Source organism: Heloderma suspectum, chromosome 5 (assembly GCF_057233095.1).
Source record: "Heloderma suspectum isolate Gila_16-S chromosome 5, 16-S_ref, whole genome shotgun sequence".
Taxonomy (NCBI): Eukaryota; Metazoa; Chordata; class Lepidosauria; order Squamata; family Helodermatidae; genus Heloderma; species Heloderma suspectum.
This window is the reverse complement of record NC_139462.1, coordinates 235,295,002-235,322,972: the sequence shown is the minus strand read 5'-3', so window position 1 is coordinate 235,322,972 and position 27,971 is coordinate 235,295,002. Positions and strand designations below refer to the sequence as shown.

Genomic DNA, 27,971 nt, shown 5'->3' with positions numbered 1-27,971 from the left:
ATAGCAATGAATACATATGAGGTGCATATCGATGAAAATGCAACAGTGGGCGTGTCCGTCAAGGCTGATGACAGAACGACCTCCTCCACTGCCAGAGGGCAGTAGGCTAGCTTGGGGGTGCAGGTCAGGCAGCGTGGCACCCCCCCGCTCTTTCCTCCAGTGCTTCGCCCCTGCTCTGCACTCCCAGCAACTGCCACCGGAGGCAGCTACCTCACTCTGCCTGGTGGGGGGCCACCCCTGCTTTTGCCCCAGAAACCCGTTTAGAGGAGGCTGCTTTGCTTCAGCCCCCTTGGTGTTAAGCACTGGCAGTCTGGCAGAGCCCCCTCCCCCAGTCATCCCTCCATGGGGACCATGCAGCTCTGGTGTGGAGCATGGCCACTCCTGGCCATGGGACTTGGTGTTTCTGGCCCCTAGCCTGCCCAACTGGCTCATGGGAGCCCCCCAGGCCCTGCCTGCCCCCTGGTTTACGCTTGTGTTGCCAGCAGCATCCCTCACAGGGTCCATTGGCTAGATCCCTGTCTCCCAATCCGGGCTCTCTGGCTGATGAGGCCAAAGACTCCCCCTCCCCTGCTTCCCACCACCTCTATCATCCCCAGCAGTGTGTGTGTGTGTGGGGGGGGCTTCCTTAAGGCCTCCCTCCCCACCTGCCTCTAGCTACACCAGAGCAGGCATCTCGGTATCTTTTGGCAGGAGTGGTACAACAAAACTCCCCTGGGCAAGAGGAAATTGAAGGAAGAAGAGGAAAAGCTCAAGGCAGCAGAGGCAAAGGACAAGAAGAAGAAGAAGAAGAAGAAGAAATAGAGAGGGGGCAGGAAAGAGTAGATCCTGTGAGGCAGCAGCAACATAAATGGGCTTGTAGGCAAAGTGTGTGTGTGTGTGTTTGCGTGTGGGAGGGAGGGAGAGCGATAAAGATGTCCCCAGGAAGCATGTACATGGGAGAAGGATCGAAGGCCCTCTGGCCACTGGATGCTATATGAATATGTGCGAGGACTTTGTGTGTGTGAACATCTGATCCATCTGAATCGGGCCAGGCTGGAGGCTTCCAGATTCTGATGCTGGGGTTGGGGAGTGTTCTCAGCAGGTTACTTCATGGTAAGAAAGAGTTCTGTTGGCCATTGACCCTCTGTGGGGCTGAGCCAGGGGGCTCCTCACCACAGTGGCTTCCTGAAAGTCATATGGGGGCCATGAGGCACCCTGGGCAGAAAGGGTGGCCTTAAGGAGGCTTCCTGGGCCTGGGTGACCTCTCCAGAGTTAGGCCCAAAGCAGCCAAAAGCCAGCACTGGGCTTGCTCTGAGCGGCCTCCAAGGCTATTGTTGCCAGGAACTGAAAGGGCCTCCAGCCACAGGTTCTGGGGAGGGGAGAAGGCCCAAGGTTGGTTCTTCTGAAACAGTGGGGGGAGTGGAGAGGTCAGCGGTGGTGGTGCCAGCTGTGAAGGTGCCTGAGGCAGCTGCACTGGGTGCTGCATGCTGCTCAGGGGGCTGAGCAGGGGTCCATCGGGAGCTGCCTTGTACTGAGCCAGACCCCCGCAACCCATGTGGCCCACTAGATTGTCCATGCTGACTGGCAGCGGCAGTTCCCTCACCAGGATTTCAGGCAGGATTCCTTCCTAGCCTTGCCTGGAGATGCTGCCAGGGTCGTGCCTGGGCCCTTCTACATGCAAAGCAGGGCTCTCCCTCGGAGCCATGGCCCCTCCCAAGATCCTCAGTCCTGGGAGAAGGGGAGCAGTCAGTGGAAACCAGGCCCTCCTTGTCCCTGGAGCACATGGTGCACCAGGGACACATGTGAAGGCAGGCATGACCTAGGGCTGGCAGTCCCAGAGCTGCTGCTGACCAACAGCAGAGGGAGGTTTCCGCTAAGGAAGGAGAAAGAGGAGGGAGCTTTGGGGCAGGCCACGGGAAGCGGGTTGTGAGAGGGCCGTGCTATGGAGAGCAAGAGGAGCAATGCTGACCGGGCAGCCTTCAGAACTGCCAGCATCAACAACATGCTCCATGGACAGAGGGCCATGGGGCTGCAAAGGGGGTCGTCTGGCCCTCTGAAATTCCAGAGGTGCTTCTGCTCACAAAGTCTGAAAAGAATACAGTTGCATTTGTTCTTGGAGGGAAAGTGCTAGACGCTGAGTAGTCAAGGGCATTCCAGTCACCTGTTCTGCCATCCAGAGCCAAAGCGGTCCCCAAGTTTGCACCACTGGGGGGGGCAGGTCGTGGTTCACTGCTGCCTGAAGCCCTGGCCACTGCCATTCCAAGAGGGCTCTTGAGATGCCAGGAAGGCTCTTGAGGAGGGCTCCCAACAGCTGTACTGGAACTACTGGAAATCTTTAGACAAGACCATGGGCAGGGGTGGGGATGCTTTGGAAAAGGACATCCCATAAAGCACAGCCTTCCAGGTGGAGGGAAAAGGCGTTTGCAGAATTGCTCTTCCAACAGGTTTGGATATTCCATTGAGTTCTCATACCTTGAGTTCAACTGGGAGGAAAAGACATTGGAGGCCCCTTGATTTTTAGAAGGAGCATTTTGTGAAATATGTCAGATTGAAGAGAATAGAGAAATTCTGGGTTTCTTTTGCCTCTGAGGCACACCCAGTCTTGAGAATGCGACCCAGTCTTGAGAATTCTACAAAACATGGCCCCTCCAGGAAATTCCTGACTTGTGTGGCGGATAACTTCCTCCTACAGAAAGTAGAGGAAGGAACTAGAGGATCGGCTATCCTTGACTTGATCCTAACCAACAGAGATGACTAAATGGATAAAGTAGCAGTTACAAGAACTCTGGGGGAAAGCGACCATGTTGCACTTGAGTTCTTGGTTCTAAGGGAAGCAAAAGCCGAGTGTAGTCAAACGTGTACCCTGGATTTTAGGAAAGCTGATTTTCATAAACTCAGAACCATGATCAGGAAGGTCCCATGGCAAGCGACGCTAACGAGAAAAGGGAGTCCAAGATGGGTGGGAGCTTTTAAAAAAGGAAATTCTCAAGGCACAATCACAAACCATTCCAACAAGAAGAAAAGGTGGAAGACAACAGAAGAAGCCAATGTGGCTTCACAAAAAGCTTAGGGATGACCTGAAAACAAAAAAGGACACATATAGGAAGTGGAAAGGCCAAGTAACAAAGGAAGAGTACAGGCAGCACAGAATTGCAGGGATGGCGTCAGGGAGGCTAAAGCTGAGAACGAGCTGAGATTAGCGAGGGATGCTAAAAACAAAAAGGCTTTCTTCAGCTATATGCATAGTAAAAGGCAGAGGAAATAAATGGTGGTTCAGCTATTAAATAAGGATGGCAAAACGATAACAGATGACAAAGAAAAGGCAGAGGTGCTCAGTTCCTACTTTGGCTCAGCCTTCTCCCAAAAGAGGGTCTATGACCCCCCTGGCAAAGGCAAAGTACAGGCTGAAGGGCCAGGATTGCAGCTTGAGATCGATAGGCATATGGTCAAGGAACACTGAATTACTTTGAATGAGTTCAAAACTCCAGGGCCAGATGAACTGCATCCTAGAGTCATAAAGGAACTGGAAGAAGAACTCTCAGAACCGCTGTCTATTCTCTTTGAGAAATCATGGAGGACGGGGGAAGTGCCAGATGACTGGAGAAGGGCTAATGATGTCCCTATCTTCAAAAAGGATAAAAAGGAGGAACCTGGGAACTACAGACCAGTCAGTCTGACATCCACCCCTGGCAAAATTCTGGAGCAGATGATAAAGCAATCTATCTGTAAGCACCTTGAAAACAATGCAGTGATGACTCGAAGCCAACATGGATTTGTCAAGAACAAGTCCTGCCAGACTAATCTGATCTCATGTTTTGATCAAGTCACCTCCCTTGTGGACCGTGGGAATGCAGTAGACATCATATACCTCGACTTCAGCAAAGCTTTCGACAAAGTGCCCCATGATCTCCTGATGAGCAAACTAGCTCAAAGTGGGCTAGACGAAACAATGATCCGGTGGATCCACAGTTGGCTACAGAATCGGACTCAAAGAGTGCTTCTCAATGGGACCTTCTCAAACTGGGGAGAGGTAACGAGTGGGGTACCGCAGGGCTCGGTCCTGGGCCCAGTGCTCTTCAACATTTTTATGAATGACTTGGAGGAGGAGGTGCAGGGAATGCTGATCCAATTTGCAGATGACACAAAATTGGGCGGGATAGCTAATACTTTGGAAGACAGAAACACAATTCAAAGTGATCTGGATAGACTGGCGCTCTGGGCAGAAAACAACAGAATGACGTTTAATAGGGATCAATGCCAAGTTCTGCACCTAGGAAAAAGGAACCAAATGCACAGTTACCAGATGGGGGATACGTGGCTCAACAACACTACAAGCGAGAAGGATCTTGGAATTGTTGTCAATCACAAGCTGAATATGAGCCAACCATGTGAAGTGGCTGCAAAAAAGGCAAATGCTCTTTTGGGCTGCATTAATAGAAGCATAGCTTCCAAATCCCAGGAAGTCCTAGTTCCCCTCTACTCAGCACTGGTTGGGCCTCATCTGGAGTACTGTGTCCAGTTCTGGGCACCACACTTCTGAGTTAGCAGCTCAGATTCAGAAGAGGAACAGCCAGAACTGGGGGATGCATTTTCCCAAGCCAGTTCAGAGATGGGTAGGTGTGCTTCTGAGGTTGCTAACTACCGGATGGCCGGGCCTGGAGGAGGAGGACTCCTGGGAGGAAGAGAAGGAGAGTGGGGGCTGTGACCTAAGAGGGGGAAACGTCAGGGTCAGAGCTCAGAAGGTGGACCCGGTTAGCAATGTGTGAAAGGCGACGTAAGGAAGCATCAAGGAAGCATTGCTGGAAGGGCAGGACATCCCTCCCTAAGTTAGTCTAGCCAGCAAGCCTCACTTCGGCTTGTAGGCAACTCCTGTGTTCCCATTTGAATCCCCTCGAGGCATTCCTTTGTAGCCTGAGTCTCTTCGAGGATTTGCATCTGTAATGAACCAGCTGATAATTAATTAAAGGCCTGAGACTGAAGCCTCTATTTGTGTGTGTGAGTGCATCAGGAAAGGGGGGGCCCAAGGGAAACATGACACATTGGATCCCTGCACTAAGGAAGAAGAAAGTCACTTGAGGAGGACTTGTGGCCAGCCTTGAGAGGGCCTCTCTCTGCCTTCCTCGTTCAAAATCCAGTGTGGTCATCGCTAACTTTTCCAGGTTGGTCCCCATCTTGCATTTATTATTTACTGAAAACGGCGTTTGATCCTGCTCCAAAAAGGCCCTCAGAGCTGCTTATGTACAATCAATAAAAACAGGACACTTCTTGCCTACAGGCTTACAATCTAAAGAGACATCACAAAAGGAAAAAGATGGGGAGGAAAGAGGAAAAAGCAAGAGGCCTTTCGGCAGGGCTGGTGGAGTGGCCCTGCTCCCCATCACATCCCCTTCTGCTGCAGCCTGTAGCCTTCCAGGTACTGCTGGACTACAATTCTGATCAACCATGGCCGTTGTCCATGCTGGCTGGGGCAGATGGGAGTTGCAGTCCAGTAATGTCTGGAGGGTGGCGGGTCCCCCATCCCTGGTCTGGCATGTTCCCCAAGGAGAGGAGGGGCTCACTGGCCTCTCTTGGCCTGGCCCCGTCATTGGTGGATGCAGCCATCCACATGAGAGCCCTGGGCGCAGCAGCTAGGCAGGGAGCGCCAGAGCTGTGGGGCTGACAGAAAGCAGCAGCTGTGAGGGCGTTCAGCTCCATTGATCCAGGCAAGTGCTGTGAGGGCCACCTGCTGGCCTCAGACCAAACGGAATCCGTCTCAGCCGGCCACTCCGTATGCCACAGAGGGCGGTGGTGGATGCCTCTGGGAGCTCACAGGCGGGGCGGGGCGGGGCGGGGCGGCTGCTCCTGCTGCTTGTCCCCAGCACTGGATTGTATCGGACGTGCTGAAGGGGACAGGTCCGCGTGTCAACAGGTCTGAGTGCTGAGCTGAATACAGCCCCTGCTTTGGAGGGCCAACGATCCTCACGCTCCCTTTGGCGCAGGGAGACTGCTGGGCCCATTTGCAGCTGCACAAGTAATGCAGGAGTGGAGACAGCGCCTTCGCAGCGATGGCTTCCCGGATGCTTGTGCAAGCAGGTCACGTTCTTGGGCCTACGGCACCAGCAGCATGTCTCCTCCCCACCCCTCCAGCCGGGCAACCAAAGGCCAGAGAGGGAGCTGGCAAGCAAGAGGGGGGCAACAGAGGTCTCGGGCATGTCCTAGCTCAAAGGAGGCAGAGTCGAACCACACAGACTGCAGGCTGCTGCAGCCGCCAGCACCACACACCTTCCTTTAACTGGGTGGGTGAGATAGGATGAGGCGGCCTTGGGTGGAAACATACTCGTAGAATCACAGAATGTTAGGGTTGGAAGGGGCCTACAAGGCCGAGTCCAACCCCCTGCTCAATGCAGGAATCCAAGTCAGAGCATCCCTGACAGAGGGCTGTCCAGCCTCGTCTTGAATGCCTCCGGTGTGGGAAAGCCCACCACCACCTTAGGGAATTGCTCTAACAGTCAGGAAGTTTTTCCTCCCTCTTAACTTGAGCCCATAATTCCATGTCCTGCACTCTGGGATATTCGAGAAGAGATCCTGGCCTTCCTCTCTGTGACAAGATCATCTTCATTGCCCTCCTCTGAACCCTCTGCAGTTTGTCTGCATCCTTCTTAAAGTGTGGTGCCCAGAACTGGACACAGTACTCCAGATGAGGCCTAACCAGTGCTGAGTAGAGGGGAACTAGTACTTCCCGGGATTTCGAAGCTATGCTTCTATTAATGCAGCCCAAAAGAGCATTGGCCTTTTTTGCAGCCACATCACATTGTTGGCTCATATTCAGCTTGTGATCGACAACAATTCCAAGATCCTTCTCGCTTGTAGTATTGTTGTGCCAAGTATCCCCCATCTTCTAATGGAGCATTCAGATTCTTTTTCCTAGGTGCAGAACTTGGCATTTCTCCCTATTAAATGTCATTCTGTTGTTTTCTGCCCAGTGCTCCAGCCTATCAAGATCACTTTGAATTTTGTTTCTGTCTTCCAAGGTATTAGCTATCCTGCCCTATTTTATGTCCGAGGATGACAGAGGAACCATTATACTCAGAGGATGATGGTTCCCTGGTTATCTCTGGGGTGAGCTTTCACCTTTCCTCTGTTTCAGATGTGGGGAACCTGTGGCTCTCTAGGAGTTGGGGACTACAACTCCCATAATCTCTGATCACTGGCCATATTCCAGCCATGTCTGGAGGGCCACCGCTTCTCTATGCCTGCTGCATTTGGAAGGCCCTTGCCTTATTTTCCAGGACTGTGCTCTTCCATTGTAGGTCTCCTGCTTCAGAATGAGGGAAGGGGAGAACTGTTCCAGGGGCCAGCTCAAGGCAGCCGTGCCTTGCCTTTGAGGCATCAACCACTGTGGGGCCCCTTGCCTTCTAAGTGCCCCCTCAGTGCACACAGCCAGGTTCGGGATTCCCTCAATGGCCCTGTGAGAGCTTAATTTCTATCAGGAAAAGTATGGGGACCCCAGCAGCCAGCCTGGCTGCCCAGGAAGCCCCCTCCCCAATCCCAGATGCAAGAGGCGGGTGGATTCTCAGCGCTGATGGGGAGGCATTAGAATCATAGAATCATAGAATAGTAGGGTTGGAAGGGGCCTACAAGGCCATCGAGTCCAACCCCCTGCTCAATGCAGGAATCCAAGTCAGAGCATCCCTGACAAATGGCTGTCCAGCCTCGTCTTGAAGGCCTCCAGTGTGGGAGAGCCTACCACCTCCCCAGGTAATTGGTTCCATTGCCGTATTGCTCTTAAAGTCAGGAAGTTTTTCCTGATGTTCAGCCGGAATCTGGCTTCCTGTAACTTGAGCCCATTATTCCGTGTCCTGCACTCTGGGATGATCAAGAAGAGATCCTGGCCTTCTTCTCTGTGACAACCTTTCAAGTACTTGAAGAGTGCTATCATATCTCCCCTCAGTCTTCTTTTCTCAAGGCTAAACATGCCCAGTTCTTTCAGTCTCTCTTCATAGGGCTTTGTTTCCAGTCCCCTGATCAACTTTGTTGCCCTCCTTTGAACCCTCTCCAGTTTGTCTGCATCCTTCTTAAAGTGTGGTGCCCAGAACTGGACACAGTACTCCAGATGAGGCCTAACCAGTGCTGAGTAGAGGGGAACTAGTACTTCCCGGGATTTGGAAGCGATGCTTCTATGAATGCAGCCCAAAATAGCATTTGCCTTTTTTGCAGCCACATCACATTGCTGGCTCATATTCAGCTTGTGATCGACAACAATTCCAAGATCCTTCTCGCTCGTAGTGTGGTTGAGCCACGTATCCCCCATCTTGTAACTGTGCATTTGGTTTCTTTTTCCTAGGTGCAGAACTTGGCATTTGTCCCTATTCAATTTCATTCTGTTGTTTTCTGCCCAGCACTCCAGTCTATCCAGATCACTTTGAATTTTGTTTCTGTCTTCCAAAGTATTGGCTATCCCGCCCAATTTTGTGTCATCTGCAAATTTGATCAGCATTCCCTGCACCTCCTCCTCCAAGTCATTAATAAAAATGTGGAAGAGCACTGGGCCCAGGACTGAGCCCTGCGGTACCCCACTCGTTACCTCTCCCCAGCTTGAGAAGGTCCCATTGAGAAGCACTCTTTGAGTCCGATTCTGTAGCCAACTGTGGATCCACCGGATCGTTGTTTCATCCAGCCCACTTCGAGCTAGTTTGCTCATCAGGATATCATGGGGCACTTTGTCGAAAGCTTTGCTGAAGTCGAGGTATATGATGTCTACAGCATTCCCACGGTCTACAAGGGAGGTGACTTGATCAAAAAATGAGATCAGATTTGTCTGGCAGGACTTGTTTTTGACAAATCCATGTTGGCTTCGAGTAATCACGGCATTGTTGTCAAGGTGCTTCCAGATGGATTGCTTTATCATCTGCTCCAGAATTTTCCCAGGGATTGATGTCAGACTGACTGGTCTGTAGTTCCCAGGTTCCTCCTTTTTACCCTTTTTGAAGATAGGGTAAGATATTCTACACATGCTTAGAAGCATTTGCTGTTCTCCATGGTGTAGGCTGAGCCTGACATGAAACACCTGCCTTAGCTCAAATGCTGAATATATTTTGGGAGTAGATGACAAACAAACCAGCCGCAGACAAGCTGCTGCTATTTATAAAGGCTGAGTCAGGCCTGGGGCCCATGGATGGACAGACACACGCTGCTCATCAAGGACAGGCACAGTAGGGCACAAGGAGCCAGCAGATGGACCTTGCTTAGGGGAGTCAGTCCCTCCGAGAGAGTCCATGTCACGGTTCTCCTCCTCCTCCTCCAGGGGACGTTCCTCGGGGCAGCAGGAGCACTGGCGATGGAGGTGGAGCTGTGACAAGAGGCCAGGCTCCTGCCAAGGCCCCATAACCTCGTTGAGCACCAGAGCCCACAAGGAGCCTCTGGAATGCCGAGATGTGGTGGTACAGAATGCCCTGTACACGGGGGATCTGGCTGAGGTGCAGCGGCATTTTTCGGAGCAAGCTGAGGTCAACCTGGTTATCCAGGCCAAGAGCCACGACCTGCGCTGGACCAGCCAGAAGTGGGGTAAGAATACTGGTGGAAAGGCGAGATATGCATCTGATAAATATTAAATAAATCTGTACCGGGACCAGAGCTTTAAAACTTACTCATATAGGATCTAGAGTTAGGAGTGAGCAGGTTTGCTGACAACACCAAATTATTGTAGAACATTAAAACAAAATTGGATGGTGAAGAGCTCCAAAAGTATCTCTCCAAACTGGGGGAATGGGCATTAAAGTGGCAAACATGGTTAAATGTAAATAAAGTGATGCCCGTTAGGACAAAAACTCCCAACTTCACATATGCATTGATGGGAGCTGAACTGGTAATACCTGAGCAGGAAAGGGATATTGGGATTGTGGCAGGCAGCTCTACGGAACTGTCAACGCTGTGTGTGGCTGCTCTGAAAAAGGTGGATTCCATGGTGCAGATCATTAGGAAAGGGACTGAAAACCAGGCTGCTAATATTGTGTTGCCCTTATCTATGATCTGACCTCAGGAATGCTGTGTACAGGTCTCACCACACCTCAAAAAGGATATTGCAGAATGGGAAAAAGTGCAGAAAAGGGCAATCAAAGTGATCAAGGGGCTGGAGCAGCTCCCCTCTGAGGAAAGGTTACAATGTCCGGGACTTCTTGAGCTTAGAAGAGAGGCGAGTGAGTGGGGCCGACATGACAGAGGGGTATAAAATTATGCATGGTGTGGAGAAAGGGGACAGGCCTCTCTCATTGGGATGAGTAACTTACTCCTTCTCTATCTGACTATCTTCTTTCCCCTGCTTGAATGGGTGCATCTGTGACTCACCTGACCAAGTGAGTAAACAGTGGCTTTGGGAAAAGACCCCACTCAGTGATAGATTTAGAAATCCCAGCTGAGTGTTTTAAGCTTCAAGAATTAACATATGGGTAGTAGTCCCAGAAGCATCTCCAAGCCAGACAACACAAACTTGGCCCTGAAGAATATGTATTCATTGCTCAAACAGTCTAAAAGGATAACATGCTTTCATCATAATAAGGCAGATTAAAAACACCCCTAAATGCATACAGGTTAGAATCACCAAGAATGGAAATGGCAGCAAGTATATTGTTAATGCAGTGAGATGCAAGCTCCTCTCGATCTAAGCGTTGATACTGGAAATGCACATCTACCTACCAGAAGGCACAGTGGACAGAACTGGCATGGCCATGTTTGGCGGGTTTCTCATTCTCCCGGGATCTCCTCCCTCAACCAGGTCAAACTCCCACTTTTTACAAAATTCTGCCTTACGTTTCACATATTTCACAGCCAAAGGCTTCAGACCTCGAAGCCAACATGGATTTGTCAAAAACAAGTCCTGCCAGACGAATCTGATCTCATGTTTTGATCAAGTCACCTCCCTTGTAGACCGTGGGAATGCTGTAGACATCATATACCTCGACTTCAGCAAAGCTTTCGACAAAGTGCCCCATGATCTCCTGATAAGCAAACTAGCTCCAAGTGGGCTAGATGAAACAACGATCTGGTGGATCCACAGTTGGCTACAGAATCGGACTCAAAGAGTGCTTCTCAATGGGACCTTCTCCAGCTGGGGAGAGGTAACGAGTGGGGTACCGCAGGGCTCGGTCCTGGGCCCAGTGCTCTTCCACATTTTTATGAATGACTTGGAGGAGGAGGTGCAGGGAATGCTGATCAAATTTGCAGATGACACAAAATTGGGCGGGATAGCTAATACTTTGGAAGACAGAAACAAAATTCAAAGTGATCTGGATAGACTGGAGCGCTGGGCAGAAAACAACAGAATGACATTTAATAGGGACAAATGCCAAGTTCTGCACCTAGGAAAAAGGAACCAAATGCACACTTACAAGATGGGGGATACATGGCTCAACCACACTACAAGCGAGAAGGATCTTGGAATTGTTGTCGATCACAAGCTGAATATGAGCCAGCAATGTGATGTGGCTGCAAAAAAGGCAAATGCTTTTTTGGGCTGCATTCATAGAAGCATAGCTTCCAAATCCCGGGAAGTCCTACTTCCCCTCTACTCAGCACTGGTTAGGCCTCATCTGGAGTACTGTGTCCAGTTCTGGGCACCACACTTTAAGAAGGATGCAGACAAACTGGAGAGGGTTCAGAGGAGGGCAACAAAGATGATCAGGGGACTGGAAACAAAGCCCTATGAAGAGAGACTGAAAGAACTGGGCATGTTTAGCCTTGAGAAGAGAAGACTGAGGGGAGAGATGATAGCACTCTTCAAGTACTTGAAAGGTTGTCACAGAGAAGAAGGCCAGGATCTCTTCTTGATCATCCCAGAGTGCAGGACACGGAATAATGGGCTCAAGTGACAGGAAGCCAGATTCTGGCTGAACATCAGGAAAAACTTCCTGACTGTAAGAGCAATACGACAATGGAACCAATTACCTGGGGAGGTGGTGGGCTCTCCCACACTGGAGGCCTTCAAGATGAGGCTGGACAGCCATCTGTCAGGGATGCTCTGACTTGGATTCCTGCATTGAGCAGGGGGTTGGACTCGATGGCCTTGTAGGCCCCTTCCAACCCTACTATTCTATGAATCTATGACCTGATCATTCTCCTGCACGTAGCTTCAGCATCTAATCCGAAGAGGGCTCCTTCCCAATGCAGCCAGGTTTACTGCTAACTTCAGAAGTACCTTTATGAAGGTCCCCCTCCTAAGCCAAGAAGCTTTTCGCTTCCAAGAATTAACCAACCCACCTCTGGCAAAATTCTTTGACCCATTTCTAAAAATACTTTCTAGCACTCACAGCTCATGACACACACAGAACCAATCCCATCTATAAAATACGATAAATTCTTGCCAATTTCACACATTATCATGCATGTCCCATTACATCCTAGTACAAGAACCTGGGGTCCGCCATGAAACTGAATGGAGGGAGATTCAGCACAGATCAAAAAGAATCATAGAATCATAATAGTAGAATCATAGAATTGTAGGGTTGGAAGGGGCCTACAAGGCCATCGAGTCCAACATCGAGAAGAAAGGACTTCTTCACACAATACATAGCTAAAACTGTGGAATTCACTACCACAAAATGCAGTGATAGCTTTAAAAGGAGATTAGAGAAATTCACAGAGAAGGCAGCTGTCAATGGCTGCTACTCAGAAGAGCTGTATGTGATCTCTGGGGTCAGAGGCAGCACGCCTTTGCAGCCCAGGTGCTGGGCAGCCCAGCAGGGGAGTGCTGCTGTGCCCATGTTCTGCTTGGGGGCTGCCCACTGGGGTACCTGGCCCCATGGGAACAAAATGCTGGGCTAGGTAGGCCTAGGTGTGATCCAGCATGGCTCTTCTTATATTGTTATGTTCATAAAGTGGAAAATATTCTTTTAACTGTGAAACCCACATTTTCGAAAGGGGGGGGCGTTAAAACTCACCCATTGCACTCACCACTGGCTCATGTTGAAACAGTTGAAACCGCTCATGTTTCAAGCTCATGTTGAAACAGTTTCAACATGAAAACAGGTTTCATGTTGAAACCTGTTTAACAATAAACAGGTGTTACAAAAATGCTGTGTGTGTGTGTGCACATAAATACAGGGCCAGCCCTCTTGGCAGCAGACTTTGAAAAAGCCATCTCCTTAAAAGCCTGAAGTGTGTGGGGTGGGCAGGGGTGAGAGCAGAGCATGGATTCTATTGAATGTGGAAGTCTCTGCCCACAGCCCCTGGCCAGCTGAGTCACAACTACAGGGGTCCTTAAATCCAGGCTTGTACTTTAAATCCTTGTGAAGAACCAATGTAGCCACTTCTGGCCAGAACTGCTGTATCCCATCCTATGGTGAGGTTCCCACCCCATCATGCCCTGTGACTTTGTTCCAAAGCTGCTGCAGAGCCTGGCACCAAAGTGGGCAGGCAACAACTCCCCTCCCCGTTATGGGCTAGAGCTTGGGATTGCTCTTGGGAGGCATCTGGTGTAATGTTCTCTGCCCCACCCCAGCATGGCCCTGTCAGGAAAGCTCTGTCCCTCGTTTTCATCGTACCCAGGTGAGGCCGTGGGTGTTCTGACCTGGTGCCTGGGTGTGGTGACTGAAACTCAGGTGGAGGCCCTGCGAGGGGTGTTTTGCTTGCCGGGCGGAGTGGTGCAGAGGGGCTGCCACTCCAGCTGAAGGGGAGCTGGGGAATGGCCAGCCTGCAGGCCTCTCTCCACAGGCCTTGTGGTCACATACTCCATCCCACTCTGCCCCCACCTACAAGGCTGATGAAGGGAACAGTGAACAAGTTGGGGGAGGAGGATGTCTGGAGGCAAATCTATGAGGTGTTTAAGAAATTTAAGAAGTACATGTGTGTGTGTGTCCCGCCTTTTGTTTACTAAGCAAAGTCATATTCTGTAACACCTCCCATCTTTGGCTCTGGCCACACCTGCTGCTGGAATACAGGCCTTGACAGGTTTTGATTGTAGTGAGATGGATTTTGACCGACAAAAATTCCCTGTTCTCTGAAACACGGGTGCAGAACCTCTTTTCACCTGAGGGCCACATTCCATGCTGGAGGAGCTCTCAGGGCCTGCATTCCAGTGGTGGGCAGGGCTGAAGGCAAAGGGGCAGGGCCAAAACACCAGCATATTTCAGCTTGAAGCTCTTCCTTCCACAAATGATACCTCAGAAGAGGCCTGCCAGCCTTTGAGAATGGGGAGAAACTGCACAAAACCCAGGTAACCACCCAATGATCAGTGACTGGGGGGAAAGGGCTGTTGCAGCCATCTGGAGAACCCCTGGGGGCTGGATTTGGCCCCAGGAACGTTTTGTGCAAAGACGGGCATGATAAAGGACAAAGAAGGCAGGGACCTAACAGAAGCAGATGAGATTAAGAAGAGGTGGCAAGAATACACAGAAGAACTATACAGGAAAGATCTGAATGTCCCTGGTAGCCATGATAGTGCGGTCACTGAACTTGAGCCAGACATCCTAGAGAGTGAAGTCAAGTGGGCCTTAGGAAGCATTAGTAACAACAAAGCTAGCGGAGATGACAGTATTCCAGCCGAGCTATTTAAAATCCTAAAAGATGATGCTGTTAAAGTGCTGCATTCAATATGCCAACAAATCTGGAACACTCAACAGTGGCCACAAGACTGGAAAAGGTCAGTTTACATTCCAATTCCAAAGAAGGGCAACGCCAAAGAGTGTTCAAACTACCGCACAATTGTGCTCATTTCACATGCCAGCAAGGTGATGCTCAAAATCCTACAAGCTAGGCTTCAGCAGTATGCGAACCGAGAACTACCGGAAGTACAAGCTGGGTTTCGAAGAGGCAGAGGAACTAGAGATCAAATCGCCAACATTCGCTGCATCATGGAGAAAGCAAGAGAATTCCAGAAAAACGTCTATTTCTGCTTCATTGACTACACTAAAGCCTTTGATTGTGTGGATCACAACAAACTGTGGCAAATTCTTAAAGTGATGGGAGTACCAGACCACCTTACCTGTCTCCTGAGAAACCTGTACGAGGGTCAAGAAGCAACAGTAAGAACCAGACATGGAACAACCGATTGGTTCAAAATTGGGAAAGGAGTACGACAAGGCTGCATATTGTCACCCTGCTTATTTAACTTATATGCAGAGTACATCATGAGAAATGCCGGGTTGGATGAATCAGAGGTCGGAATTAAGATTGCCGGGAGAATTATCAACAACCTCCAATATGCAGACGATACCACCCTAATGGCAGAAAGCGAAGAGGATCTCAAGAGCCTCTTGTTGAGGGTGAAAGAGGAGAGTGCAAAAGCTGGTTTGAAACTCAACATTAAAAAAACTAAGATCATGTCATCTGGCCCCATCACTTCCTGGCATATAGAAGGGGAAGAAATGGAAGCAGTGACAGATTTTACTTTCTTGGGCTCCAAGATCACCGCAGACGGTGACTGTAGCCATGAAATTAAAAGACGCTTGCTCCTTGGGAGGAAAGCTATGGCAAACCTAGACAGCAGAGTAAGAAGCAGAGACATCACCTTGCCGACAAAGGTCCGTCTAATCAAAGCTATGGTTTTCCCAGTAGTAATGTATGGCTGTGAGAGCTGGACTGTAAGGAAGGCTGAGCGCCGAAGAATTGATGCTTTCGAACTGTGGTGCTGGAGAAGACTCTTACGAGTCCCCTGGACTGCAAGGAGGTCAAATCAGTCCATCCTAAAGGAAATCAACCCTGAGTGCTCATTGGAAGGACAGATAATGAAGCTGAAGCTCCAATATTTTGGCCACCTAATGCGAAGAGAAAACTCCCTGGAAAAGACCCTGATGCTGGGAAAGACTGAAGGCAAAAGGAGAAGGGGACGGCAGAGGATGAGATGGCTAGATAGCATCATGGATGCAATGAATATGAACTTGAGCACGCTCCGGGAGAGAGCGCAGGACAGGAAGGCCTGGCGTGCTATGGTCCATGGGGTCACGAAGAGTCGGACACGACTGAACGACTGAACAACAACAACAACTGAGCTGCTGCATCCCTGCTCTGAGGGATCTGGTTTGTAGTCTGGGGACGTTCTTGGGTCCAGCAGTCACTGGAGGCACAGGTGGCCTCAGAGGCACAGAGCACTTTTTACTGCCTTAAACCACAATCTTTTCAGCCCATTTCCCAGAGATCCTGATATAGGCTGCTCTTCCTTTCCTGGCAGCAGCAGCAGGGAAAGGGAAATCTGTATCACAATCACAGGTGGGGGGGGGGATTTTGGCAGAAGCAGCGGAGGAGGGACAGGGGACCCTTGGGAGCTGCAATGAAGACCGTGAGGGGGCTGCAGGTTGTGCTGCCGTTGTTCAGTCGTTCAGTCATGTCCGACTCTTCGTGACCCCATGGACCATAGCACGCCGGGCCTTCCTGTCCTCTGCTCTCTCCCGGAGCGTGCTCAGGTTGTGCACCCCTGCCTTAAACAGGTGTACAAGTTACAACCATATCTGGACAGAGATAGCCTGATCTGCACCCGGATCACCTCTTGCTGAGATTACTGCACTGCAATATTCATAATAGGGCTGCCTTTGAAAATGGTCTGGAGACTGCAGCTGCTCCAAAATAGAGCAGCAAGATTGTTCACAGGGACTGGCCAATGCACTTATATTACACCAGTGCTTTGTCATCTGCACTGACTTCCAGTCAGTTTCTGGACCCAATTCAAATTGCTAAAAATATACAGAACAATTACAAAAAACAACCAACCAAACAATACAGCCCATCAAACAAATTAAAATAAAGACCACATTTTTGGTGTTAGGCTGGAAAGTCTTCACCCATTTTAAATTTTCTTGAGCAGGTGAAGTTTTTATCTGTTCAGGGTTTTAAAAAAATATATTTAATGTATTAGTTACTTATTAACCTAGTTCACAGCATTTCCCCCCAAACTATTGTTTATGTGCAAGCAGAGGCAGGCCCATCTTTGACAGCTATCTGAGCTATAAAGTGGCATCATTTCTGAGATCCACTCGTCTCTTCCAAATCCTCCTTCTCTTCTCTCTCTCTCTGGGCTGCTCAAGTAAGTACTCACCCACTCCTGTATTGGAGCCATTTAGTTTTTGGGCCCCTCAAGGGTCTGCTCATTTTAGGAAAGCCTTTTGAGGTTCCTGACACTCAAAAGCTTTCCTTTGTGGGCTGAAGGCATGGCCAGGAGCAATGCCTGGGCCGAGGGAGTTGGTTTTGTGCTCTCTGTTCTCAATGGTGGGCTGAGGCCAGTCTCTTTAGTGGCACCGCCTCCACTGGCGAAGCCTCCTCTCCTGTGGCACAGCCAGTCATCCCGGCACCTCTTCCGGATTCTCACACCAACTGCCCAGAGGCCCAGAAGAACAGGCCCTGCTCCTTAGAGTTGTTACTCCACAAGAAGAGCCCTGATGCTGGATCAGGCCAAGGGTCCATCTCATCCAGCATTCTGTACATGCAGTGGCCAGCCAGCTGCCCCTGGGAAACACCTTTATAGGGCTATGGCATGGGTGCAATAGCACCCACCTGGCTGTGTTCCCCAGCAACTGGTGCACATAGGCATACTGCTTCTGATACTGGGAGTAGCACAGAGCCGTCAGGACCAGTAGCCACTGATCGCCTTCTCCAGGAATTTGTCCAATCCACTTTTAAAGCTTTCCAAACTGGTGGCCATCATTACCTCTTATGGAAATGAACTCCGTAGTTTAACTGCATGCTGTGTGCAGAAGCCCTCCCTTTCATCTGTCCTGAATCTCCCACCAACCTGCTTCATGGGAGGACGCCCATTGTTGTTGTTGTTTATTCGGTCAGTCGCTTCCGACTCTTCATGGACCAGCCCACGCCAGAGCTTCCTGTTGGCTGTCGCCACCCCCAGCTCCCCCAAGGTCGAGTCAGTCACCTCCAGAATACCATCCATCCACCTTGCCCTTGGTCGGCCCCTCTTCCTTTTGCCTTCCACTTTCCCTAGCATCAGCATCTTCTCCAGGGTATCCTGTCTTCTCATGATGTGGCCAAAGTACTTCAGTTTTGCCTTTCATATCCTTCCCTCAAGTGAGCAGTCTGGCTTTATTTCCTGGAGGATGGACTGGTTTGATCTTCTTGCGGTCCAAGGCACTCTCAGAATTTTCCTCCAACACCACAGTTCAAAAGCATCTATCTTCCTTCGCTCAGCCTTCCTTATGGTCCAGCTCTCGCAGCCATAGGTTACTACGGGGAATACCATTGCTTGAACCATGCAGACCTTTGTTGTCAGCCTGATGTCTCTGCTCTTAACTATTTTGTCAAGATTTGTCATTGCTCTCCTCCCAAGAAGTAAACATCTTCTGATTTCCTGGCTGCAGTCAGCGTCTGCAGTAATATTTGTGCCTAGAAAGACAAAGTCTGTCACTGCCTCCACATTTTCTCCCTCTATTTGCCAGTTATCAATCAAGCTGGTTGCCATAATTTACGTTCTAGTATTTTGAGAGAGGGAGAAAAATGTTTCCCTGTCCACTTTCTCTGCACAGCTGTTTCTCCAAACTGTGTCAGCTGGGAAGGCAATGGGGGCTCATTTTGAGCATTTGAATGTCAGTCAGGCTTCCTATTTTGTATTAATAGAATGTATCTTGAGGTCATCTAATCCAACTCCTGCTGAATCTACAAAGCAGGATGTAACCACAGTATCCCTGACAGATGGCTGTCCAACCTCCAGAGTAGGAAAGTTCATCATTTCTCAAGGCAAAGTCCTTTGCCCGTTTCTCCTACCCCTTAGCTGAAATCTGGATATGGAAGAAATGGATCAAGGCCCTGCCCTCCAGTTCCTCGCTCTTGTTTTTAACTCAGCTCAGTGCAAGGCGACGGGCAGCCTTCAGAGGGCTTATCACAGTCACTAGGACTCGCGCCGGGTCTTTTGCCAGTTGCCGCCAACCCCCCTGGAGGCAGCCAAAGGGTTCGTCCGAAGGGGAGGCAAGCGAAATGTTCGTTCGCTTCGACGTTTACCGTCCAAACTGCGTCAGTACGCCAGAAGCGCCCGCGCCCGCCTCATCCCTCGCCCGGATCCTAGGTGCCTTCAACCCACGATCCCCCACGCCCCGCCCACGGCTGCCCGCCCGTGCGCGACTCGATACATTGCCGCCGAGGCGGCCCCACCCCACATCGGCCGGGTCTGGGCCCTTGCAATTTGCAAAATCTTTTCCTGGCTTTGTTCCTGGGCTGCGTAACCGAACAGCCCTGCCAGGTGGGTCAGCCCTGGCCCAGGTATGCCTTGCGGGAGCCTCGCAGGGCTGAGCTGAAGGCGGGGCTGAGCACCCCCCCCCGCCTCGCCCGCCGGGTCCAGCGGGCCCATCTCCTGCCCCTCTCTGCTCGATGCTCCCCCTCTGCGCCCAATGGGCGCGTCTCCTTTAAGCCGGCCGTGGCGATGCGGGCCAAGGCAGATGCCCCAGAATAGAAGCGCCGCGGCTGCCACCCGACACCTTCCCTCCCAGAGCGCGCTCGGCTTCTTCCAGCGGCGGCAGCGAAAGCAGTATGGCCCCAGAGGCCCCAGCCGCCGCCGCCATCCCTCGGGGCCCAGCGGCGCAGGCCATGGAGCACATCGCGACCCGCACGTCGGCAGGCGCGGCGCAAGCCCTCTGGCGGGCGCTCGTGGCGGGCGACGGGCGCGCCCCTCTCGGCCTCCTGGCGTGAGCCCCGGCGCCGTCTTCGACACCAGCGATCTCGACGAGCGGAAGGACTACCGCTCCACCTCCCGCTGGTTGAGTGCGCCGGGAGGGGCGGCTGACGAGCGGCAGGGCGGGCGGCCCGTCCTACGGGGAGCCCGAAGGTCGGGCGGAGGGAGCCGGCCGGGAAGGGCCTGGACCTCCCTGGGGAGAGCGGGAGCTGCTTGGCCTCAGCCAGACCCTCGCCACCTCTGGCCCCTGTCCGGCCGGCCGCCCAGCCGCGCTCTCCCGCCAGGGTCCAGGCGGGATCCTTTCCCCGCCCTGCCTGCATGCAGATGCTGCCGGGGATCGAGCCCGGGACCTTCTGTGCGCAAAGCAGGGCCCTCCCGAGGAGCCACGGGGGCGGTTGCTACCGGGGCGGCGGGCGGGGCTGCGCCAGGCCTCCCGCTGAGCAGCGGCGCCGGCCTCGGGAAGGGCTGCTGCTGGGGCAGAGGGCCGAGGCCCGCTCAGCGGAACGCGCACGACGGCGGCGCGCCGCCTTGCCCAGCTGCGTTCTGCACGGGAGGCCCGAGCCTGGCTTCAGGCGCCGAATGGGCGAGAGGCCCCGGCGCGCCTGAGCACGGGCGGAGCGCTGCCCTCGCCCCGAGCCGCGCCTCTCTGCCCGCACTGATCGCCGCCCCCTCTCCAGGGCTTTGGTCTCTGACCTACCGGCAGGAGCTCACCACGCCGCTGCACATCACAGCCAGCCGCGGCTACCTGGGCTGCCTGCGCCACCTGCTGCTCCGAGGGGCGGACGTGGACCTGGCGCCGGGCGGGCAGACGGCGCTGCACGCGGCCTGCGCGGCGGCCACGACGGACTGCGTCCGGCTGCTGCTGTCCTTCGGCGCTGACCCAGAGGCCGTCTCGGAGGAGGGATTCCAGCCGCTGCACCTGTGCCGGAGCCCCGGCTCCGCCGAGTGAGTGTCGCTCCCGCGCCGCGCGTGCCCTTGCGAGGCGACCCGCCTCGCCCCCGGGCCCTCCGAAAGGGCGGTGGCGAGCGGCCTGTCCGCCCCCAGCGGGCCGGCCTGCTGCGGAGGGGAGCGTGGCTCCAGGCGCCTGGGCAGCTGGAAGGGCCGGGCTCGGGGCCGGGGCCGGGAACAGCAGCCGGAGGGAGCCTCCCTTTGGCCCCTCGAGTCTTAGATGGTGGCACGACGGCCTGACTAGTGGCCCCCCTCGCCCTTGGACTAGCCCCGGTCCGGTATGAGAAAGCGGCCGCTCCTCGCGTGGGCGACGAGGCTGGGGCAGAACGCTTTTCAGGGCCCTTGGCGCTTCTCCTCCTCCTCCGCTGGAGTCGGGCCGCTTGGCAAGACACAAGCGAGGGCTGCGAAGGAAGCAGCCGCCGACACCTTGCCGGTAGCCGTAGCAGCCACCGTTTGGGAAGGAGGAAGGCGAGAGGAGGGGTTGTGCTGTGGGTGCAGGAGAGCCGTGTCTCGGCCCCCCAGATTAAGCTCCGAAACAGTCGCAGGCGGAGGCGTGGAGGGACACCATAGGCACTGGCCAGTCCGTGTCAGGCGGCACGCAGCGGCTGGGGAAGCACTGGTTTTTCACTGTGACCTGACAAGAAAAAAATGATTTTTTTCTTGTTTGATTTCTTACTGCCAGCTGGGCCTGTAACCGGGAGGGTGGGGCCGCTGGGGGGCTGCCCCCAAAATTTTCTATGCCACCCCAATTTTTTATAAAATAACAAAAAGTTTAGAGTTTTGTCTTTAAAAGACCTGCAAACCAGATGAACTACTCCCCTACTTTTTTGGCAGCCCGCAACTTTTAGGCCGGCTATGGGCCTGCTGCCAACCGCTCTGAGAGCTTCGCTAGCGGGTGGCTTGTTGACACTATTAATAAGTGCAGAGAATTAATGCGCAGTAGCAGCAGCCCGTCACCCAGGCCTCTGACCAGGCCGCTGCCGCCCAGCCCGGCGCGCCCCTCTAGCGAGCGGAGCACCAGGCGCAGGCTTGGCCAACGGGCCTGATGAGCCGGGGGCTGCGGGGCAGAGCAAGGCGCTGCCCGAGGAGGCCTCACCTGGGGCCAGGCCTGCAGCGCAGCTGCTGCGGGCAGAGGGAGGAGGGGCGCTGCGGTGCTGGGGGGGTGCTCCACGGCCTAGCAGAGCCTGCAGCATTCATGATTCGCCCGCGCTTGCCCCCCCAGGTGCGCTCGCCTCCTGCTGCGCCAGGGCGGAAAGGTGAACGCGCCGTCGGAAGAGGAAGAGGACGGCCCGCTGCACGTGGCGGCTCGGCTGGGCCTGACGGAGCACGTGCGGCTCTTCCTGCGCCACGGCGCCGACCTGGAGGCCCGCAACGCCGCGGGGCAGACCCCGCTGAACGCCGCCTGCGCCCAGGCCCACCCGCCCCAGGCCGCCGCCGACTACTACGACGTGTGCCGGCAGCTGGTGGAGGCGGGGGCCCACGCGGAAGCCGCCGACGTCGACGGCCAGCGCCCGCTGCACCACGCCTGCAAGACCGCCAACCACCGCGTGGTGGCGCTGCTCCTCGCCCGCGGCGCCGGCGTCAACCCCATGAGCTACGGCGGCAACACGCCCCTGCACAACGTCCTGCAGGGGGCGCCCTACCGGCTCCAGCACCGGCCCGAGCTGGCCGTGCGCGCCCTGCTCAACCACGGGGCCGCGCGCGTCTGGCCGGGAGCCCTGCTCAAGGTGCGGGCAGCGGGCGGGAGGCGACGGCGGGCAGGGCTCTCCTGGCCGCGCCCGAGCGGCCCGCCAGCACTTGGGCCGGGCGGGGCACTCGCTAGCTCACGGGGTGCCGCGGGACGGTCCTAGGAGGAAGCGCCCCGGAGCCCCGCGGGGTGGTGGCCTGGGCAGCCCCTCTCTCGCCCGGCCGGCGGGGCGGGGCGGGGCGGGGCGGGGCGGGGGCGAGGCCTGATCAGTCTCCTCCGAACGCGAGCGGTGGTTCCTTGCCCTCGCCCCGCGCTGGGGCTTCATGGCCCGGTGAGCTGGACGCCGGGCGTGGCTCCCTTCCCTCGCCGAGGGTCTGGAGGAGCCGCCGCCGCCGCCAGGGGCGCGGGGCGGGGCGGGCGGGGCCCCTTCTGCGGGCGCGGCGCTCGTGAGGGCTGGGCCGGAGGCCGCCGCCCGTGTCGGTGAGATGCGGGGCTGAAGCCCTGGGGAGCGGCGGCGGCCGGAAGCGCCCTCCCCCTCCCCCTCCTCCTCCCGGCGCGCCGCAGCCACCCGCTCTCGCCGGCCACCTCGGCGCACGACAGGTTAACCATCTGTCTTAATTCCCAGGCTTGGCAGATTGCTCTCCCCTTTGGGAAAATGCAGGAAAATCAACAATTAGCGCTAATTAATCTCCCATTAACGCCAGATAATGAGGCTAAAGCAGCTCGGTGCAGCCGGCTCGGGCTCGCCTGCACTCCGAGTCCAGCCCCGGCCGTTCTCTGCGGACGGCAGAGAAGCCCCGAGGGGGCCCTGGCCTGGCCCGGCCCGGCCCGTCGGCCGGCCCGGCAGGCCCCACGCCGACGCCAGGAGAGGGCGGCGGCCTGCGCTGCCTGGCCTGGAGCGCGCCGCGGCGGCGGCTGGCGGTGCTGCGCCAGCAAAGCGGCGCCTGGGGCGAGACGCGCCCTCCACGCGGAAGTTGCTTCCGCCTCCGTCCCGCTTCTTCGTCTGGAGGAAAGTGCCGGCGCGGCCTGCAGAGGAGGCGTCCGGTTCTTCGCTGCGGCCGCGCGCGTGCGGGAGCGCCGGCCGCGCGCGCTTGGCGCTCTCTCGCGTCGGAACCAAGCGCGGGGGGGGGGGCGCCGTCGCGCAGAGGGCACCCGCCTGGGTGTTCGGCTCTCCGATGCGGGGTGGCCCACGGCTCAGTTTGGAGTGCGCCCCCCAGCCCCTCGGTTGTCGTTCTAGCGTGGGGCCCCCTTGAGTGGAAGAGCGTGGAGCGAGAGCGCCGGTTGTGCTTGGAGAGAGCTGTTGTGGCGCCGGAGCGGGAACCCCCAGCCCTGGGCACGGAGCCCCGGGGCTGTCGCTTTGGGGTGCAGGGGCGTCTGCGCTTCAGTTCTTTATTACGTTTGCGGGCTGAGCTCCGCTCCGGCCTTTCCGAGCAGAAGGCCGTGCCCGTAACCCACGAGCGCAGCGGGGCTGCGGGGCAGCAGGCTTTGCGGGTGGGGCGGAAGTGCAGTGCCGCCCCCTGGGTCCAGAGGAGCCGTGCTTGCGGGTCTAAATCCTCCTGGTCTACCGAAAACCAGCTCACCCGAATGGCCGGTGATGCGGAACTAACTTAAGTCCCACTGATCTCAGTGGGTCTACTAAGTCTCACTATGCCTGCACCCAACTCCCAATATATATTTCCGCTTGAAGGGGCTTTATCCGAAGGGAAGCCAATTCCTGCCGCCCGCCGCCCACAGGCAGCTGACTCGGCTGTAGACCTCCCAACTGCTGCTCAGCTGGGCCTCGCCGGACAGAGGAGGAAAGTGCCTTCGTCCCGAGGCAGAACCCGGGTCCCTCCAGCTCAGTGTGGCTCGCGCTACCTGCCCGCGCCAACAGCACCCGCTCTTCAAGGCTTTGAGTGGGGGTCTCCCCGCCCAGCCCGGCTTAGAGGCGCCGGATCCTAGTGGCCCGGGCGCCGCCCGCAGGGGGCCGAGGGCGCCCTGCCCCGAGCTACGGCTGAGGCTCTTTCGATATAAATTCCTCGCGGCGCACAAGTAGAGCTGGCCATTGGAAACCCCGCAGCGATCCGCATTTTCCCAACCCCTAGAGGATGTAGTTCTGAGGTTATTTGGCATCCCATTTCATCTAAAACCGCAAGGCCGCTTAAACTGAATCAACAAGGAGAATGTCATATTGAGGGCTGCTTATTTGTCATTTGTCGCGCACCCTCCTTTCCCCGACACGCGCGCGCGTGCAAAGCAGATCATGGGATCTACTAACGTTCTATTAATTTTACTAGCAACAAAATGGCGCCAAGTGGAGGGCCCGATCCCCAGGGAGCTGTTGATCGAGGGGGCAGACCGACGAGAGAGGAGGCGCAGCCGGCCTTCCCACTGGACAGAGGCGGGGCGGGCGGCATTCGTGGCGGGAGGACGGGGCTCTACGGGTCCTGGCTCAACCCTCCCCCTCCTTGCCCTGGGACTGCTGGGGCCTTACTCCTCGCCGAGCCCCAAGCGGAGAAGGGGTGGCCGAAGGCTGCACGAGCCGGTGGGACCGAGCCCCGGCGCTCCCGGCCAGGCCCAGGGCTCCGCCTGCGGGACAACGCCCTCCCGGGCATCAGAGACCGGGCCGCGGGCCGCTTGCCCAGCCGCCCTTCTCCGTCTCTGGAGCGGAGCTGGGCCCCGGGCTGTTCTGCAGCCTCTCCCCCGCCTCTCGCCCCGCTCGCAGGTGCTGCGCCACTGCTGCGCGTCCCCCCGTTCCATCGAGGCGCTGGTCAACTGTTACGAGCGGGTACCGGTCACGGAGGCCTGGGCGGAGGCTGTCCCGGAGGAACTGGCGCAGGTGAGCGCGCGGAGGTGTCCTGGGTGGTGTACGCCCGCCCGCAGCCCGGCACCAGGGCCCGCTGCGCCCCCTCCTGCCCCTGAGGGCAGCCCCGCTGGCCAGCGCGGGCGACGCGCGGAGTTCCACCAGCTGGCAGCCTGGGCCGAGCTCTTCTCGGGCCCCGCCGGCGTGCATGTCCCGGCCGGACACTGAGGGCGGGGAGTGGCCCGGGCTGGCGGGGAGAGGAGGCTGCCCTCCCGGCGGCCTCAGCGCCACCAGCCTCTCTCTCACTCTGCAGCAGCACCCGCGCTTCTTCCAGTCGCTCTTCGCCCTGGGCCAGAGCCCCCGCGCCCTGCAGCATCTGGCCCGCTGCGCCCTGCGGAGCCACCTCGACGGCCGCCTGGTCCAAGCCCTGCCTGAACTGCGCCTGCCAACAGCCCTGCACCAGTTCCTGCTGCTCGGCTTCGAAGACGTGCTTTACTAGGCGGAGGGGGTGGCCGGCGCACAGCGTCCCCGAGTCCGGACGGAGGAGCTGGGCGGCTTGCTCACACGGAGCCAGCTCGTCCCGTCGCCACGGCGCAAGGCGGGGAAGACGGCCGCGGTGGCGCCGTGGGGACGCCAGCCTCCCCGCCCTGCCGTGGCAGCCCTGCAGCGCCCTCCGGGGGGGGGGGGGCGGGCCGGGCCTCCTGGCCCCGAACCGGGCCAATCTGAGGAGGCGGATCCGTGGCCGGAGTGGGGAGAGGCCGCCCAGTTTCGAGGGCGCCCTGCGGGAGCCCGCCACGGGGCAGTGGCAGATCCAGCGGGGCAGCTGCGGTGGCTTCCTCTCTGCAGAGGTGGGACGCCGCGGACCGCCAGCTTCGGCTGGTCCCCGGCGAGCCCCCTCCCCCCAGGTTGAACTGCCCCCCGAAGGCCCGGGCCCCTGCACGAAGAGCTTGGCGCTGAAATAGGCTGCTTTTTTTGCCCCTTTCGCCTTTGGTCCCGCCCACCGCCGGAATGCGGAACGGCCTGGGGCGGAAAGAGCCGCCCCGCCCCTCCCCTGCCCCGGGCTTTGCCTCTGGAACTCGCCTTCTTCGGCCCGGCCCGGCCCGGCCCGGCCGCTTCCCTACCTCCCTTCAATAAACACGCGCCTCTGGCTTGTTCCTCCTCCGGCTGCCGCGATTTCATTGGCGCTGCTCCTTCGGAGCCCAGAGCGAGGAGCCACCGTCTCCCCAACCGGGATCCGTACATCCGCGCCCCGTCCGAATTCCGCCGGACCGGCAAACCTCGCTGGCGCCAGCCCCGCCCCCCCGCTTTCTGTGGCTTGGGCTGAAGGTGGAACTCCTCCCCCTCCCCCGCAACCGGGGCTTGACCGAGGTTAAGCAGCAGCCCCCTCCTCGCCCAGCGCCTTCCCCCTCGCACCGGCGGGCGGTCTTCATGCATCCCCAAGGAGCTGACCGCCAGAGGGCGCCTCTGAGACGTGTGCTTTTTTCCTTCATTCAGTGGCGCGGCTCGGCGCGGCTCGGCCCGGACCTTCGGCCAAAGCCCAGGAGCCCCCAGCCCAGCCCGTTCCCCATGACCACCCAGAGCGCAGCGGAAGCAAGCCCCATTTGATCCCTCCAGTCCAGATGGTGCTATGATTTCAGTGAGCTTAAGATACGGAAGTGCGCATGCACGGGTATTTTTAATGGGATTGGCAAACATTCCAACATATCGGGAATGTAGCGGCAGTTGTAAGGCGAGGACAGGATTGTGGGAAAGGCGGCTGTGGGAGGCAGCGGCGTGGAGGGTCGCCGACTGTGTGCTCCAGGACTGAAGCGATACGACCATCTAAAGGGGCCCCGTAAGATCACGAAGTCCAGGGTCTAAAACATGTCGCTGCGCCACTGCCTTCATTCATTCCATAAGCCAGAGAAGAGAAGCGCATGCAGCGCAGCGCAGCGCAGCAGTCGGCCGGGGTTGGGGCGGGTGGGGCTGGACCTGCCTCCCCTCCAGCCAGTCTCCTTAGGGGTCCCTCCCTCCCGCGGGGAATGGCTAGCCCGGGCGACGGGCGACAGCCAGGAGTCTCCGCCGTAGGCCTCCGGCAGAGGGAGCTGCAGGGCACAGCAGCCCTGGACGCTCCCCGCAGCGGGACTGCGAGGAGGAGTTTTCCCGAAGTGTAACTCGCCGGCACCGAATTAAGGCGGGGGGGGGGCAGCTCCGAGCGCCCGGAAACTGGAGGCTCAAGCAGTGAGGCCTGCGCCAATCCCCGCCGCCCGCCCCATTTCTTCCCGGGGGTGCAAGGCCTCCTCTGCAGGAATTTTGCCTATAGCAGTGCAGTTTATCCGGCGTTCATGTGCCTCGCCACAAATAAACCCGTTTTCGAGCGGCGCGCCACTTCCCCTTCTCCAGCCCGCTGCGCGCGCGCACAGCTTGCCTCGCGTCCCCCCCCCCCCCTTGAAAGCCAAGTCTCGCCTCAGCCAGCATGGGGAAGCCAGCGCGCTGCTGTCTCAACGGACGTGTATGTATGTAATCTCCCACCTTTCTGCTAAAGAACGGCGCTCCAGGCGGCTAACAGTAAAACCCGGCTCAAAAAGCACAATCTTAACTAAACCGTGACATAAAAACCAATAAGCGAAAAGCACAACAGGGGAAGCTGCCTCACCCCAGGTCCGGCCAAAGGTCCATCCCGTCCTCGGACTGGAAGGGGCTCTGCGCAGTTTCAGACCCCGCCCCGCCTTCCCGAGAGACGCCGAACCTGGGACCTTCCGCGGGGGTTCCACACACCCGCCCCCGGCCCAAGGCCGCTAACCCAATGTTGTCTCGCCCCGGCGGCACCGGCTTCGTGCATCCGGCCAGCCAAGCAGGTGTTCTCCCTCTGAGCCACTGGCGCTGTCCCCGCCGGCGCCCCGCAGCCACCTCGTCCGCCCTGCCGGCTTCCCTTCACCTCGGGCTGGGCTTCCTTGCTGCTTTCAGACCCTGACAAGGTCCGGGTCTTTCTTCCACCTGGACTCCTCGCGAGTTACCTGGGG

General features: G+C 56.4%; 1 protein-coding gene across 3 annotated transcripts; it reads left to right on the top strand.

Annotated features, from left to right (window-relative positions):
• Positions 1–9,126: 9,126 nt before the first annotated feature.
• ASB10 (ankyrin repeat and SOCS box containing 10) lies at positions 9,127–26,132 on the top strand. Of its 3 annotated transcripts, XM_084859733.1 has the most exons (5): positions 9,127–9,522; positions 20,230–20,497; positions 21,723–22,227; positions 24,892–25,005; positions 25,283–26,132. In XM_084859733.1, exons 1-5 carry the CDS (start codon positions 9,234–9,236, stop codon positions 25,466–25,468), a joined length of 1,362 nt encoding a protein of 453 aa, XP_084715859.1. In that variant the 5' UTR covers positions 9,127–9,233; the 3' UTR covers positions 25,469–26,132. The 3 variants fall into 3 exon arrangements, with proteins under 3 accessions (XP_084715859.1, XP_084715858.1, XP_084715856.1); XM_084859732.1 differs by lacking the exon at positions 9,127–9,522 and having other exon boundaries at positions 19,227–20,497; XM_084859730.1 differs by lacking the exon at positions 9,127–9,522 and having other exon boundaries at positions 19,227–20,497; positions 24,892–25,295.
• The last annotated feature ends 1,839 nt before the right edge of the window (positions 26,133–27,971 follow it).